This window comes from Balaenoptera ricei, chromosome 16 (assembly GCF_028023285.1).
Source record: "Balaenoptera ricei isolate mBalRic1 chromosome 16, mBalRic1.hap2, whole genome shotgun sequence".
Taxonomy (NCBI): domain Eukaryota; kingdom Metazoa; phylum Chordata; class Mammalia; order Artiodactyla; family Balaenopteridae; genus Balaenoptera; species Balaenoptera ricei.
The window spans coordinates 38,963,539-38,982,351 of record NC_082654.1 but is presented as its reverse complement, the minus strand read 5'-3'; the positions used below and the strand labels follow the sequence as shown (position 1 = coordinate 38,982,351).

At 34.5% G+C, this 18,813-nt stretch overlaps 1 protein-coding gene across 1 annotated transcript in view; it reads right to left on the bottom strand.

Annotated features, from left to right (window-relative positions):
• ATAD1 (ATPase family AAA domain containing 1) overlaps positions 1 to 18,813 on the bottom strand; it is a 55,782-nt gene that overhangs the window by 26,410 nt on the left and 10,559 nt on the right. The window contains exons 3-6 of the mRNA XM_059899704.1: positions 18,206 to 18,304; positions 16,221 to 16,341; positions 11,080 to 11,280; positions 4,650 to 4,756 (exon numbers count right to left, since the gene is read on the bottom strand). Of these exons, the coding sequence (XP_059755687.1) occupies positions 4,650 to 4,756; positions 11,080 to 11,280; positions 16,221 to 16,341; positions 18,206 to 18,304 (528 nt within the window). The remainder of the gene's footprint in view (positions 1 to 4,649; positions 4,757 to 11,079; positions 11,281 to 16,220; positions 16,342 to 18,205; positions 18,305 to 18,813) is intronic.

The window sequence follows — 18,813 nt, the reverse complement described above, 5'->3', positions numbered from 1 at the left end:
AAACCTAAAACTATGCAGTGTGAAAACCACTCTTGGAAATCCTGAGCTAGGAGTAGCCATAAACCTAAAGTGTGAAATTATAGCCTTTCAGAACTGAGAAAAACCTTAGTGACCTTGAACTCAGACTCCATCCCTTCTTTGAGGTTAAACGATGTGCTAATTATTTGCACAATTAAAAGCCAGTTTTAAAATTCCTGTCTTGACTTCACCGGTGGCGCAGTAGCTAAGAATCTGCCTGCCAATGCAGGGGACACGGGTTCCAGCCCTGGTCCAAGAAGATCCCACATGCCACGGAGCAACTAAGCCTGTGGGCCACAACTACTAAGCCTGTGCTCTAGAGCCCGCGAGCCACAACTACTAAGCCCGTGTGCTACAACTACTGAAGCCCACGCGCCTAGAGCCTGTGCTCTGCAACAAGATAAGCCACGGCGATGAGAAGTGCCTGCGACAAAACGAAGAGGAGCCCCCACTCACCGTAACTAGAGAAAGCCTGCGCACAGCAATGAAGACCCAATGCAGCCAAATAAATAAATTAAAAAAAAAAAATCTTCCAACAAACAAAAGCCCAGGACCAGATGGCTTCACAGGGGAATTCTATCAAACATTTAGAGAAGAGCTAACACCTATCCTTCTCAAACTCTTCCAAAACATAGCAGAGGGAGGAATACTCCCAAACTCATTCTACAAGACCACCATCACCCTGATACCAAAACCAGACAAAGATGTCACAAAAAAAGAAAACTACAGGCCAATATCTCTGATGAACATAGATGCAAAAATCCTCAACAAAATACTAGCAAACAGAATCCAAAAGCACATTAAAAGGATCATACACCATGATCAAGTGGGGTTTATCCCAGGAATCCAAGGATTCTTCAATATATGTAAATCAATCAATGTGATACACCATATTAACAAATTGAAGGAGAAAAACCATATGATAATCTCAACAGATGCAGAAAAAGCTTTTGATAAAATTCAACACCCATTTATAATAAAGTCTCCAGAAAGAAGGCATAGAGGGAAACTACCTCAACATAATAAAGGCCATATACGACAAACCCACAGCCAACATCGTTCTCAATGGTGAAAAACTGAAACCATTTCCTCCAAGATCAGGAACAAGACAAGGTTGCCCACTCTCACCACTATTATTCAACATAGTTTGGAAGTCTTAGCCATAGCAATCAGAGAAGAAAAAGAAATAAAAGGAATCCAAATCGGAAAAGAAGAAGTAAAGCTGTCACTGTTTGCAGATGACATGATACTATACATAGAGAATCCTAAAGATGCCACCAGAAAACTACTAGAGTTAATCAATGAATTTGGTAGAGTAGCAGGATACAAAATTAATGCACAGAAATCTCTTGCATTTCTATACACTAATGATGAAAAACCTGAAAGAGAAATTAAGGAAACACTCCCACTTATCACTGCAACAAAAAGAATAAAATACCTAGGAATAAACCTACCTAAGGAGACAAAAGACCTGTATGCAGAAAACTATAAGACACTGATGAAGGAAATTAAAGATGATACCAACAGATGGAGAGATATACCATGTTCTTGGATTGGAAGAATCAACATTGTGAAAATGACTATACTACCCAAAGCAATCTACAGATTCAATAGGGATCAAACTACCAATGGCATTTTTCACAGCACAAGAACAAAAAATTTCACAATTTGTATGGAAACACAAAAGATCCCAAATAGCCAAAGCCATCTTGAGAAAGAAAAATGGAGCTGGAGGAATCAGGCGCCTGGACTTCAGACTATACTACAAAGCTACAGTAATCAAGACAATATGGTACAGGCACAAAAACAAGAATATAGATCAATGGAACAGGATAGAAAGCCCAGAGATAAACCCATGCACATATGGTCACCTTATCTTTGATAAAGGAGGTAAGAGTATAAAATGGAGAAAAGACAGCCTCTTCAATAAGTGGTGCTGGGAAAACTGGACAGCTACATGTAAAAGAATGACAGTAGAACACTTCCTACATCATACACAAAAATAAACTCAAAATGGATTAAAGACCTAAATGTAAGGCCAGACACTATCAAACTCTTAGAGGAAAACATAGGCAAAACACTCTATGACATAAATAACAGCAAGATCCTTTTTGACCCACCTCCTAGAGAAATGGAAATAAAAACAAAAATAAACAAATGGGACCCAATGAAACTTAAAAGCTTTTGCACAGCAAAGGAAACCATAAACGAGACCAAAAGACAACCCTCAGAATGGGAGAAAATATTTGCAAACGAAGCAACTGACAAAGGATTAATCTCCAAAATATACAAACAGCTCATGCAGCTCAATATCAAAAAAACAATCAACCAATCAAATAATGGGTGGAAGACCTAAATAGACATTTCTCCAAAGAAGACACATGGATGTCCAACAAACACATGAAAAGATGCTCAACATCACTAATTATCAGAGAAATGCAAATCAAAACTACAATGAGGTATCACCTCACACTGGTCAGAATGGCCATCATCAAAAAATCTACAAACAATAAATGTTGGAGAGGGTGTGGAGAAAAGGGAATCCTCATGCACTGTTGGTGGGAATGTAAACTGATATAGCCACCATGGAAAACAGTATGGAGGTTTCTTAAAAAACTAAAAATAGAACTACTATATGACCTAGCAATCCCACTACTGAGCATATACCCAGAGAAAACCATAATTCAAAAAGACACATGCACCCCAATGTTCACAGCGGCACTATTTACAATAGCCGGGACATGGAAGCAACCTACACGTCCATCAACAGAGGAATGGATAAAGAAGATGTGGTACATATATACAATGGAATATTACTCATCCATAAAAAGGAACAAAATTGGGTCATTTGTAGAGACGTGGATGGACCTAGAGAGTGTCATACAGAGTGAAGTAAGTCAGAAAGAGAAAAACAAATATTGTATATTAATGCATATATGTGGAATTTAGAAAAATGGTATAGATGATCTTATATGCAAAGCAGAAATAGAGACACAGACGTAGAGAACAAATGTATGTATACCAATGGGGAAAGGGGGGATGGGAGGAATTGGGAGATTGGGATTGACACTATACACTATGATACTACGTATAAAATAGAGAACTAATGAGAACATACTGTATAGAACAGGGAACTCTACTTAGTGCACTGTGGTGACCTAAATGAGAAGGAAATCCAAAAAAGAGGGGATATATGTATATGTATAGCTGATTCATTTTGCTGTACAGTAGAAACTAACACAACATTGTAAAGCAACTATACTCCAGTAAAAATTAATTAAAAAAAAAAAAGAATTAAAGACCCAGATGTAAGACCATATACTATAAAACTCTTAGAGGAAAACTCTTTGACATTAATTGTGCAAGATCATTTTGGATCCACCTCCTAGAGTAATGAAAATAAAAACAAAAATAAACACATGGGATCTAATTATTAATTTCCAAAATATTATGAACAGCTCAATGCAGCTCAACATCAAAAAAACACACAACCCAATCAAAAAATGGGCATAAGACCTAAACAGACATTTCTTCAAAGAAGACATATAGATGGTCAAAAAGCTCATGAAAAGATGCTCAAGATCACTAATTATTAGAAAAATGCAAATCAAAACTACAATGAGGTATCACCTTACAGCAGTCAGAATGGCCATCATTAAAAAGTGTACAAACAATAAATGCTGGAGAGGGTGTGGAGAAAAGGGAATCTTCCTACACTGTTGGTGGGAATGTAAATTGGTATAGCCACTATGGAGAACAGTATGGAGGTTCCTTAAAAAACTAAAAATAGAGGTACCACAGGATCCAGCAATCCCACTCCTGGGCATATATCTGGAGAAAACCATAATTCGAAAAGATACATTCACCCCAAAGGTCATAGCAGGACAATTTACAACAGCCAAGACATGGAAGCAACCTAAATACCCACTGACACATGAATGGACAAGGAAGATGTGGTACATATATACAGTGGAATATTATTCAGCCACAAAAAGGAATAAAATAATGCCATTTGCAGCAATATGGATGGATCTTGAGGTTATCATATTAAGTGAAGTAATTCAGACAGAGAATGACAAATATCACATGATATCACTTATATGTGGAATCTAAAAAAAAGATACAAATCAACTTACAAAACAGAAACAGACTCACAGACATAGAAAACAAACTTATGGTTACCAAAGGGGAAAGGTGGGAGACAGGGATAAATTAGGAGTTTGGGATTAACATATACACACGACTATATATATAAAAAAAAAAAAGTGACATAAGAACTGAGAGTAAAGACTATAAGGATTTATGGTAACAGTCAAACGAAATGTACAGAATACTCAGAGCCACTAGTCATGTCCTTTTCCTTGACACAGATGGTTCTAATACCCTGGTTTTCTCTCTTATTCTTGTATTTGTTTTGAGCATTTGGGAAATCTTTTTAACATTTTATTAATTACGAAGCCCTCAAAATGGATGAAGACATATACAAACCATATTCTTTCAGATTCTTGTCATTTATTGGTAAGTATAAGCTATGAAAAATAATTTTGTAAATAAGCTTAACAAGCAGCCAAATTTTCTATTAACACCACCACCACGAATAACACAAATTAAAGCAGATTACTTTCAAATACCTGGCAGCTGTGATCAGTATCCAATCCATCCCAGAGACTCATAAACTGAGCTTTCATCATGGCTGTAGCTTCATGGTCAGAACTTGAACGGTTTCGTAGAAAGGAGTCTAGAAGAAAAAAATCCTTAACCTTACAAATCAATAATAAATTATTCTTTACATAATTTCAAATCATTAATTAAAAGCTGACAATTTTATGAAAGATTACAAAGAAAAGGGTTCGAATATGCCTTTTCACACATTATTCTGATATAACCACTTTGACAAATTATCCAGCAAATTAAAACAATCAATTCACAATCCTCATTTCTTTCCTAAAAATACATTCATACCAACATATATAAAAGAAATAAAGGATCTAGTGCTGAGAAGCTAAAAAAGGATCACGTAGTGTCTTAGAGCAAAAGTCTGTGTGCTTTGGCCCTAACTTCCCAGGTTCTCTGCATCCTATGCGTTCTTAATTATGGGATCACATACTTTTTCCTCATGCACTTTTCCTGGTGATAAATAAAAATGATACTGGAAAATCTCAAAACACTATTAAATGGGAAAATATAGGACAGGAAATGGTTTAAAACATACATGCTGGCATGCATGCACATATACATTATACAGCGTAAAAAAACCTTTAATGAAATACACCAAAATGCTAATAACTTTGGTTCTCTCTCAGTGATACTGATGGACAATTTTAAATTTCTCTTGAATTCTTTTCTGTCTTCCAAATTATCTATAATGAACATGAAATACTTTTAAAAGGGGGGAAATATTTTCCTTCTAGAACGAAAGGACTGAAAGGTGGTATATCCTAAGAACGAAAAAAAGACAATAAAAACAAATTCCGTATTTTCCAGTACAATCCTATTTCAAATGTTTTGTCTTGTATCCCTTCAAATCACTGGCATTTCTCAATAACTTTCACATTTCAACATTAAAACTAAACCTTGGGGCTTCCCTGGTGGCGCAGTGGTTGAGAGTCTGCCTGCCAATGCAGGGGACACGGGTTTGAGCCCTGGTCTGGGAAGATCCCACATGCCACGGAGCAACTGGGCCCGTGAGCCACAACTGCTGAGCCTGTGTGTCTGGAGCTTGTGCTCCGCAACGAGAGGCCACGATAGTGAGAGGCCTGCGCACCATGATGAAGAGTGGCCCCCGCTTGCCGCAACTAGAGAAAGCCCTCGCACAGAAACAAAGACCCAACACAGCCAAAAATAAAGAAATAAATAATAAAAATAAAGGAAAAATAAATAAATAAATAAAAATAAATAAATTTTAAAAAAAAAGACCTAAAAGAAGAAATACATGGCGAATACCTTTAAAAAAAAAAAACAAAACTAAAACTTGAAGTCTGTCAATCATACATGCAAGTGACATGAAAATGCTTTTTAATGTGCTGGGTCCAAGCTTTAAAAAACAAAAAATTTTTTAAAAAAGTAATTACAGCAAAAACACATTACTGTGACATGATAGTTTTGTGATGGCAAACATATATCCTGTATTTTCTTTTACAGTTCTAATCGTGTACAATATGTACCAGTGTTGGACCATGTATTGTACCATGTGTTGTACCATGTACAATAAACGTACCCATTTATTCTGGATGTATAAAATCTAGTCATTTAAAAATTGCTTATTTTTTAAAGATAAATTGTGTAAGTTTAGCTGCCTACTTAACCACCATAATTCTGCCATTAATTATTCTCAAATTATCTTCATTTCTAAGAAGTGGTTCTGGCAAGACGGCAGCTTAAAATATATGAAAAACTTAAAATTCTGATCTAAGTATAAATAACCTAACTATATCAGTAGTTACATTAAATGTAAATGGTCTAGAGTATGCAATTACCTGTTTAAGATATTAGACTGGATAAAAAAAAAACAAAACCCAATTGTGCACTGCTTACACGAGACACACTTTAAATATAAAAGCTCAGAATGCTGAAGAGGGTGGAAAAAGACATGTATGTAAACACTGACAAAAAGACTGAATAAGGTATTTTTTTAAAGTTAATGCATATCTGATAAATAGTGCTAAAACAATCGGACATCCATATGCAAAAAAACAGACCTCGACACAGACCTTATACATTTCACAAAAATTAACTCAAAACAGAACACAGACCTAAATGTAAAACAAAAAGCTATAAAACTTATGAAGACAATACAGGAGAAAATTTAGGGAACCCTGGGTTTGGTGATGAACTTTTCCATACAACACCAAAAGCACAATCCATCCAAGAAAATAATGTGTAAGTCGGAGTTTATTAAAAATAAAATTCCTGCCCTGTGGAAGACATTGTTAAGAGAAAAGACAAGCCACAGACTGGAAAAAAATATTTATTGTATAAAACACATACCTGATAAAGGACTTGTATCCAAGATATACAAAGAACTCTTAAAATTCAACAAGAAAACAACCCAGTTAAAAAATGAGCAAAAGATATGAACAGAGACCCCACCAAAGAAGATATACAGATGGCAAATAAGCATATGAAAAGATGCTCAACAATATACGTCACTGGGGAAGTGCAAATTAAAACGAGATACCACTACACACTTATTAGGATAGCTAAAATCCAAAAAATTGGTAATACCAAGTGCTGGAGAGGAGGAGAGAAACAAGACCTCTCATTTCCTGCTGGTAGAACTGCAAAATGGTAGAACTGCTGGTGGAACTTTTAAGTGCAAATAGCCACTTTGAAATACATTTGGTAGTTTCTTACAAAGTTAAACACAGATTTTCCATACGATCCAGCAATTGAGCTCCTAGGTATTTACCCAGTTGAGTTGGAAACTTAAGTCCACACAAAATCTTGCATATCTCTGTTGTTAGCAGCTTTACTCATAATTGCACAAAACTGGAAGCAACCAAGAGGTCCTTTAATAGATGAATGGATAAACAAACTGTGGTATAACCATACAATGGAATATGATTCAGCAATATAAAGAAATGAGCTACCAAGCCATAAAAAGATAATGGAGGAAACAAATGCATACTGCTAAGTGAAAGAAACCAGTCTGAGAAAGCTACATGTTATATGATTCCAACTGTATGATATTCTGTAAAAGGCAAAACAATAGAGACAGTGCAGCTAGGAGTTTGGGAGGGAGGAGTTTGAGAGGGATGAACAGGTAGAGCACAGGGGATTTTTAGGGTGGTGAAACTATTCTGCCTGATATTGTAAGGGTAGATACATGATATTATGCATTTGTCAAAGACCACAGAACTGTACAACACAGAATGGACCTTAATATAAACTATGGACTTTAGTTATTAATAACATACCGGTAATGGTTCATTAATTATAACAAATATATCACATTAACACAAAGTATTGATAATAGGGAAACTGTGTGTGGGGGGGGGGGATATGGGAACTCTGTACTTTCTGCTCAAGTCTTCTGTAAACTTAAAACTGTTCTAAAAAATAAAGTTTAGTAATTAAAAAAAAAAAAGGTTACTGAATATCTGAGATTGCAAGAAGGAAAGAAAAAAAATCCTAGAGATCAGAAAAAGAGAGAACTGAAAAAAAGAATGGTGAGATTTTGAGGTGATTATGCCACTGTTTGTGTATGTGTTTGTGTACACAACAGGTATGCATGGGTAGCATCAGGAGGTTCTGCTTTGGTGTTAACATCCATGCTGAAGCCGAGATGCCCAAAAGGATGTACACTCACAGAAAGTATAGACAAGAAAAAAAATTCTGCTCACCACTACAGGGAGTTAAGGACGCTTGTCTGTCTTGGCCTGGGCTCTGGAGGGAAATATGTCCCCCCTGAAAAACTAAAAACCAAGATCACAGGGGCTCTCTCTCAGACCTGAAGTCTAAATTCAAACTGTCATTCAATCTAGGAACATCCAAGTTGAGAAATTAGAGCCTAAAGCCTCTAAGTGGAAGACAGAAAAACTACTCTGGATTATTTTAGGCAACACAGAATTCCCATATAAAAGCAAGTCCTAAGCAATCTAGAGTTAGAAATGACACACGGAAACAAATTACTATGAAAGAGAGCTAACAATATAAAGAAGTAAAATTTCAAACAGAACAATCCAAAGAACTATATAAAAATAGTATGTTTTAAATTTTGAAGACATAAAAGGGACTGAAATTTTAACAGAAGAGCAAGTTATAGTGAAAATAGATAAATTTGAAAAATAAACAAACAGAACTTCTAAAGTTCAAATATAATTGGCAGAATACAAACCCAACTGTTGCAAGATTGAACATAGCCAAGCAAAGAATCGCTTTTTATTACTTACTCAATGACTGACTGACTTTTGAGTTGCACCCTTATTTTATGTATCGACAAAAATTTTTAAATACTGCCAATTAAATTATAACATGCTATCCCAATTTCAGGGATGTTAAAATGTAAAAAACTAAAATAAAACAGTATGTTTTAGAACTGATGAAATATGGTAGAGAACTAGATGCTACAACTATGGAAATGACTCAAAATTAAGTAGAGAGTTGACGAAAATATATATATATATATATATATATATATATATATATATATATATATATATATATATAAAATGAAACAGAAGTCTTGCAATATTCAATAGCAACTAGAGAGAAAAGATAGATTAATTACAAAGAAATATTAGGCTATAAGCAGAATTCTCAAAAGCGACAAGAAAGACTGGTAGGCAACAGACTTCTAGCTTTAAAACGCTGAAAGAAAATAATTCTGTAACATTTAAAAGTAAAAACAGAGTCAACACATTTTCACACAAAGACAACTCACTGTACTCACAATCGTTGCTGAAAGAATTTTGACAGACTTCAGTAAGAAGGAAATTAAATCCAGAAAAGGCAGGTGCAAGAAGTAATAGTGAGCAAAATAACTGGCAAAGTGGATCTCTAAACAAGTACTGCCAGTACAAAAATAACAACTAATATGGAAAAGTAAAAAACAAGAGAAATTGTTAACAAAAACATATAAGAGATGAGAGGAATGATTAGTATTCAAGAGTTCAAAGGTCCCTGTATTATTTGGGAAGAGGTGAGAAATAATTAGCCTAGACTTTTAAGACAAGTAGCTATGCTAAATGTATGCTAAAAGAAAAAGAATACAGTGGACCCTTGAAGAAGGTACGAGTTATGGGCGCTGAGCCTTTCCATATTCCAAAATCCACGTATAATTTACAGTTGGCCCTCCATATCCACGGTTCCTCCGTAGCTGCAGTTCATGTGGTGATAAGTGTTTTTACTGTTGAGAAAAATCCATGTATAAGTGGACCCATTCAAACCTGTTGTTCAAGGGTCAACTGTACGTAACTTCTAAACCCGTGTGAGGGAAAAGGGAATAAAAAAAGCACAGAAGTCCACTAGATTGGTAAATACCCATAAAAAGCACACAGTTATGTGGTAGAAATAAATCTAGATATATCAGCTATCAAAATGAAAACAAACTGACCACAGTTCCTGGTTAAAGAGCCTTAGATTAAAATTTTTAAAAATCCAGCTATATGCTCCTTTGTGCAAAAGTCAAAGCAAAAATCCAAAATAAATGGAATAAATTGATGAGAAAGATACACAAGGCAAACAAGTAACCAAAATACTTTATATCTATACCTATCTTTCTCTCTATATATTTCTATATAGCTTATCATATTACATATAATAGTAAATTCATTCAAAGCTACAGTTTTAATTATTGTAGCTTTATTATAATATATAAATTATAACAAAAATATAGATGATCCATAAAATAGAGAAAAAGTCCACTAATGTAAAAGTCATGACATACAGAGAAAGATGATCTATTTATAAGTTGACTGTCCATATGGCAAGGAATTAAACTAGATTCCTACTTAACGTTATATATTTTAAAAAGGAGAGTATTTATGGAGGCAGTGAAGGGATTTGTACACCAGACACAAGAAGTATAAACCATAAAGGAAAAAAACTGATAAATGTAATTACATTTAAATTTAAATCTCCATAAAAGAAACTATCATAAAGTGAAAAGACAAGCCAGTCTAGAAAATATTTGCAATCATAATAAAACCTCACCAAAGAATTACTAAGAAAACTGCAAATAACCCCAAAGAAAAACCGGCAATTTACAAGCAAGGAAACCTAAACGGCTAATCAACATGTTAAAAGATGCACAAATTTACTAGTAAGCAGGGAAACACAAAACAATGATGAGATAATTTTTGCTCTTTAAGTTGACAAAAATTAATGATACTGCCTGAAAAGATAAGTTTTGGGGGAGTATGTAGGGAAACAAACTGTATACTGGTGAGAGTGTAAACGGGTATAACCACTTTGAAGAACTGGTAATCCTAGTGAGGTTGAAGATGGACACATCACACAACCTAATGGTTCAACTTCTAGATATCTACCCTGGACAAACATGTGCATGAGGAAACATGTACATGAAAGTCCACTGCACATTGTTTAGAAAACACAGCATACCTATTTCGTCTATAAAGATGATGGAAGGCTGTAGCTTTATGGCAAGGGAGAAAACAGCAGCAGCCAGTTTCTGAGATTCTCCATACCACTTATCCGTCAGTGTTGAAGGCTGAAGGTTAATAAATCGACAACCTGCTTCTTTGGCTGTAGCCTTGGCAATCAACGTTTTACCACAGCCTGGAGGCCCATAGAGAAGGACACCTGGAAATTAACATGTTATTGTATTATTTCCTTTAAGAGAAGGAGATATTTGCTAGTTTATGGGATAATCAACATAATATTAACTCTGTCCACACTAAACTTTTTCACAATATTCACTTCCATTTTTATTAATCTTTTCTTATAGTAGAAAGGAAGGTGCTATATTCTAAGTTTGTATCAGTGATGACATGTATTTGGGATTATAGCACCCTTGTGCTTCCTCCCTTCATGAAATGGTCCAGTTCAGGATATTAAAGACAATCATCTTGACATCCAAACTCACACCTCTTGAGCAACGGCTGACAAATAAAATCGTCTAATGCCCTTCCCCTTCACAAGCTAAGAGCACTATAGCACAATGACAACAGCCCAGAGAAAATGAACAACTTCAAAGCGGACTGTAGAAAACACTGTTTTGCTATTGCTCAGAGACTTAAGATAATGATCTTTTCTTAAAAAGAAATCACCAGTCACTCCTGTTTTAATTTCCTAGAAATAAAACTATATTATTAACCTAGAGTCTCCACTGACAGCAATTTGCTGCTAAATGCAATTTAAGGTAAGTCTTTTAATATATAAAAGATCTAAACAGGTTGAGGTCTTGAGCATTTGGGGAATCATCACCAACTGCTTTTCATCTAAAATGAGGTAGCATTTTCTAAGTTAATATAATACTAAAATTATGGCCCTGACTACAGATCATTTACAGACAGGCCTGACAAAAATCATCATCTGCAGACTTCTTTAACTATTTGCTTAATCTAGAGTTTCTCGACTTTTCTCATGTAATAGCACTTAAAGAATGACAATATTGGGAATTCCCTGGCGGTCCAGTGGTTAGGACTCGGTGCTTTACTGCTGGGGCCTGGGTTCCATCCCTGGTTGGGGAGTTAAGATCCCACATGCCATGGCCAAACAAATAAATAAATAAATAAAAGACAATATAGGCAGCATGCTGGGGTAAAATGGAGAGAATTTGGAGTTATCCAAAATATTCCTACTATGTAATAAAAATAAAAAACAAAATATGAGGGAAGAAAAATAAGTACTTTAATATAACCGCCGCCCCCAAAACTTACATTTTTTTAAAAATGAGAAACTTGAGCTTGGTTCTATAACCTAGCAAATTTTTTTCGTGCCAAACATTTCAAAATAATGTTCAAACTCCTCCTCAAGCACACATAGATTTTTCTAGTGGTCTTAGTAATTCTTCAAGATTCAACTAACTCATGTTAAATCATTTTAAACTAAACCCTTCTAAAGCTGATTTAAAAATTTAAATCCATAAGCACTGCCAGTATATGTTAATATTCTCAAGCAGTCCTTGCAATTTTTAACTACGTTCATTTAGGTACTAAAAGTTTAGTTAAGTCAGTTAAATTTGACCTTTCTACTGACACTTTTAGATGGCTCACGTGAACAATACAGAATAGTCTAATGCCATCGAATTCAAGTAAAGCTGAAAACATATGGGATAACATATGGAATTATTACATTTATTATTTTGATCATATAATTTAATATGGAATGCAGGTCTACTAGCAAACTTTTAGTATGTATTACTTGAATCTCAGGTTTTTAGAACTAATGATACAAAAGTCTTCATATTTTGTTGACTTTGCAGCTACACCATCACTTCATAAACACATGGAATACTCTCAGACTGTCATACTTGTTTCAAAGTATTCATTTATCACTTTGAATATTTTATTCCTAATAGTTTAGTTTTGGTACCTCCTAGTAGGATTAAGTTTTTCCAATTATTTCAGGGATTATAATTAGTGTTATTAATTTAGCAGTTATTTACTAATGTCTAAAGATTTAATATGCAATGAAAACTTTTGGATTTCATAATCTTCTGGAGGATGGCGCTGTGACAGATAAGGTTCACATGAGGAACAATCAATGCTCATTTCTTGACCTGGGTGGTAATTACATGAGTGTTAGCTTTAAAATTATTTATTCAACTGTTTAATCCCCATTTCTGTATGTATGTTAAGTTTCACTAAGATTCATGTTGTCTCATCTGATACTTTATCAGTGAGTACAGCAATAATATTATTTAAAAATGGCATGTTTTCTATATCCTTTGTTGAAGTGGACTCCACCATGTTAATATTTATGAAGATAAACGAGTGGTTCTGCAAATGAATGTGAGGCATTTAGCTTTAATTATTAGTTTTATAACCTTTTAACTAGTTTTTAGAACTTTGATACTTTTACAACCATTTTCAACAGGATTAAAAATGTGTTTATTATTTTGTGCTTTGTAGAGACTTAAAAATTCAAACCCCTCTTTAAGATGGATGTTTTTGACAAAGGCTTTACTTCCTAAGTACTGCATGCAAATACAAGATTTAGGATGAGGAAGAAAAGAAGTACTGGGACAAACAAATCCAAATTTGAGATAATCCCCATTAGTGAAAAATATATTACCTTATTAGTGACCAACTTTTCTTTCTTTCTTTTTTGGACTAGTTTATTTACTTTCAAGGTTTAATAAAAAATTTGTCCAAATGGTGGAAAAATAAATATCTGTAAAACTACTTAAATACAGAGTACTGGGGGGGGGGGGGGAGTTATAGGCCCTTATGACCTCAGAAAGTCCATCTTTCAAAACATATATTTCTTATCTACATTTTAAAGAATGCATCAAAACATGGAGCATGATGACATCCACAAACATGAAAGTTATGTGCCAAAATAATGATTACTGAATTCAGATTTTATAGAAGGACCATACAGCATTCAAATCGATTTCTTTTTTTAATTTTTTTTTTTTTTTTAATATTTATTTGGCTGCGCCGGGGCTCTTAGTTGTAGCATGCAGGATCTAGTTCCCTGACCAGGGTTTGAACCCAGGCCCCCTGCACTGGGAGCATGGGGTCTTAACCACTGGACCACCAGGGAAGTCCCTCAAATGGAATTTTAACTATTGTAAATTTTTAAATGTTTGGGGGGAAGAAAGGGTTACATTTTTTAATGCAACCATCAGTATTTTATGGCATGTTCTTGTAACCAATAAGTGACACCATATCTTTATATGTTATTAAGTATGATTATCACGTGTCACACATTCATGACATAACAAATCATTCTCAAATTAACTTTCTGTAGTCTGTGAGGCAGTGATCAATTTCAGCTTAGACAGCAATGAACTAAGGAAAACATAAAATTGGCAATAAAGCAATGACTCTAACCTAGGTAACCTATTTCCAGTCCCCAAATGGAACAAGTATGGTATGCAACTGATTGTATACTCTGCTTCTGTACACCAATATCCAATTTAAGTTGGGGGTCAAAAAGTAAATCAATGATTTTTCAAACTTTTGTTCTTGGTAAAAAATTTTCCAAAAATGCACAGCTGAAAAAGCTCAAATAGTAAAACTTTAGATCACATAATAAGGAAATACTCATGTAACTTAAAAAAAATTTTAAATACACATAGGAACCACCTTCAGTTTTAGATAATGCTTTTAAATAAAAAGCAGATTTACATAAGGCTGTTAAAGTACTCCCTCATAATTTGGTATCCGCTATGCTAATTGGGGCTTTAAACCAAGTCCAACTGGTGAAGTCACCCAGTTACCTGGCCTAAGACATCACTGATGAGAAAAGCTTTCTCTAACAGCATAAAAAAATTTCCTAAATTCATTAACATTGTGAAAATGAGACATAAAAATTGACAAAAGTTCTTTCTTGTTCACACTATAAACAACCTGCAAGAGGGTACTGAAGAACTTAGTAATCCAACATTTGCCTTACTCTTGATCTGGGCTCAGATAAATCATTTGAAATTTTCTTTGGGGAAAAAAAAAATTTTTTTTAAATCACAATAGAGTAAATGCTTCTTGTTAGAAAAACAGTAGCTTTGTTGTTTCAGAAAGTAAAATACATAAAAAACAGATTTGTTGTTTTAGTTAACAAAAAGAGAATGCCATTTTTGGTGGTAACTGTCAGCCTCTATTTACCAGAAACAAAAATTTTCTACTTTGTAAAAATGTACAGTTATTGGCTTCAATTACCTTTGAAATATAAATTAATGCACTTTTTGATACAGCTGCAAAATTAGTAAGATTATAAACTGCAACTTATACATGTTATTTTGATATTTCTAAAGATCCTTTTTTGAGAAATGAATTTGTCTAATTATTTGATTTCAGTCTTGACTAGCAACCTCTCTAGTTTTGGCAATACAATAAAGAGAAGCTTCTACTAGAAGCTTCTACTAAACAAGCTACGCTACAGCGTTTGTATTTGAAAGCCATGGCAACACACTTCTACAGATCTCACTGTCAATTATCATGTAAGCTACATTTGAATCACCTTTAACAAGTCTTAAACATGATCAATATATGAATGGCCAATAATAAAAGTATTATATTTAAGGATGTAGTTATAAATACTTTCAATTCTTGAGTTCCAAGGCTTCTGAAGTAATCACTAACTAGGAATAAGAAAATGTTTCCCTTAAAAATAAGTAGTATTTAATTTCTCGTTCATCTGTAGTTCACTATTTCCTTAAAAACAAAACCAAACAAAAAGCTACCACTGCAATCTAAAATAAAATTACCAAGAGGAAAAAAAAAATCACTAGAATCATGAAACAACCAGAAGTCTTATCTTGAAGACAAAAACCCATACTGCTATTTTGAATTTTTTTTTATCCTTTATTTCCCTAATTTCATTTTCTTATAAGTAATAAAAATGAATTTGAAATAAAGGGATTATTTTGATATGTAACTATGGGGAAAAACTTTACCTAAATTTGGAAGCTGAAGAATAAGCAATTATTTTAAAATCATTATTTATAAAACAGTTCACTGGATCTCAGCAGTCTCTTGAAAACCCAACTTCAAAAACACCAGTTCTACAATGGCAGAAAGTTTCCATGTTTTCCAGGTTTTTAATGCTTTAGCAAATATAAACTTTTACCATACCTTTTGGAGGCTGCAAAAGCCTGGAATTTTCAAACAAATGCTTCTTTTTGATAGGTAAGATGACTGTGTCTTTCAGATCCGTAATGACATCATCCAAACCTGCTATATCACTCCAAGTAACCTGGTAAAAGTTAAGGTCAGCATGAAGTTTTACAGCTAATGTATATTCACCAAAGTAAAACAGAATCCCCCCAAATGGCAAGCCTTAATTATACCTAAATAGTAAAATATAATTATACCTAAATAATAAAAGTTTAAAATGATATATTAATATAAGTACTTTTAAGCAATACTGAAATTATTAAACTACCATGAGCTGAAATTTAATAGTCAACTACCTATTCAAAAAAAAAAAAGGCCCTAGGTCCAACACTCAAAACTCTGAGCTTGGGGATCTAATAAGCTGACCTCACTCCATTAAGATGAGGAAATACTCCACCAAGAAGAATGGCGGAGCCAGCTCAGACAGACAGTTCAGCACTAGCTGAGTGTGCCTAATTCACAGATGATGCTGTCAAACATAATAGGAATGAATTTAGAAATAAGGCTTATACTCACCAAACTGGGCTTCTGAATTTTACTAATTAAAAGTAAACTGTGTCAAAACTTGGCTTATATCTTTATAGAGAGTAAACGGGGATACATTTTTTCAAAACTGATACAGCTTGTGTATTTCAAAGCCTTCCGACTCAGCTTAAAAAATTTTTTGGGGGGGCGGGCACTGGATAAACTAACTGAAAAAGACCTGAAAAACAAACAAAAACAACCTAGCTTTAATTTGGAAGAGTAAAGGGGCTGGAGGTGGGGCTGGTCAGAAGCAATATTTACAACACATTTATTTTCCACCATAAAAAAAAAAGTGAAAAAGCGCAGCCAGATCTGAAAAAAATCATCACTTACTTTCACTGTAGCTATAACAAAGAACTGAGTTCATTTCAAATGGAGGATTAATTCTGGAAAGGCATGTATGTCTCTGTGCACACAGATATTAATAGACATTGTAGATTTTTATTTCCTAGATTTGGAGATAAGGATATCGTATTTCACTCTATTTATTTACACCTATTGTTACAAAATATTCACAGAGGATTTTAGAGTTTATAAATTACATTAATCTGCCGCTCAAAATAATCCTTTAGAAGTAGGTAGAGCAGGTATTACATTGTCCCTGGATTATACATGAGGGAACTGAAACTCAAAGAGAAAATAATTTACCAAAGCCATAAATGGAAAAACTTGGATTCAGAATCTTGTGTTGTCTATCATACCTTATAAAAAATCTAGATTTGAACTCCAAGTCAAATATCCACAAGACTTAAAGCAGTAATTTTATATGCCACAAAGGTGAATATATAAAAGTACAGGTTTAACTAAACAAACGTGCACAAAAAAAGTTAACACAGCAGGCCCGAGACAATTATCCTTGGAAAGGCCTGCTTGCAAGGCTAGCCCCTGGCTGGAGTATGGGAGATACTTAGATTTCGGGAGAGTTTCCTCCATTTTCCTGATGAGAACAGCTCACTGTGCCTAAACTGTTTGTGCAAACAATATGGTTTATGGTGGATACCTGTTTTGCTTATGGGAGTCTAGAATTTTGATACATGTTAGGAAGATGCAGTCTATGTGACCAGTCCCAATTAAAACCCTGGGCCCTAAGTCTCTAATGAGCTTCTTTGGTAGATAGCATTTGACACGTGTTCTCACAACCTGTTGCTGAAAGAATTAAGTGCACCCGGTGTGACTTCACTAGAAGACTCTTGGAAGCTGGTGCCTGACTTCCTCCAGACTTCATCCCACACCCCTCTTTGCTAATTTTGCCTTGTATCCTTTTGTTGTAATAAATTGTATCCAGGAGTATGACTACACTGAATCCTGTGATTCCTCCTAGTAGAAGAGGAGAATCATCAAACCTGGTCATGGTCTTTGGGACTCTTGATACAAAATGCTAGACAAAAAAAATATTAAATAAGATTAAAGATACCTACATGCATGTTAAGAGGGTCTACTAGATGAGCAGCAATACTCATTTCATATTCTGAAAGCTTCACATTTTTCACACCGATTTGCTTCATTAATTTTTCTGCCTAGAAAGAAAAAACAAGCAACCTCCTTTAGTTTGATATTTAGACACTGGCACTCCATAACATGTAACTGTGAAGTCTAAAGAGCAATGAACAGACATACAAGATTTTCCAGAGATATTCTATGCCACTTGTTTCATCCTTCCCCATTCTTAAGTCCTTAAGTAAAAAAAGATTTGAAGGTCTACTCTACAGAAACCAGGGCAATTTAAACCAGCTTTTGGGAAATGAGAAAATAGGGTACATGACTGAAGAGATATATACACGGCCTCTCATTGCTCCAATGAGATTCTAAGGTCCAACTTGATTTCTCTTTCCTAGCAGGATTATCATGACAGGTGAAAATGAAGCCTCAAGATGAAAGATTGAGGAGTTAAGGCTATCAAGAAATGGACAATTGGAGTTTCTTTCCTCCAACTGACAGAGTATCTGAAAACAGGTGCCCAACTTTCCTCAAATTACCCATATATCTACAACAGGTGTTCAACCGAACTAATTTCAAATTGTTCTGA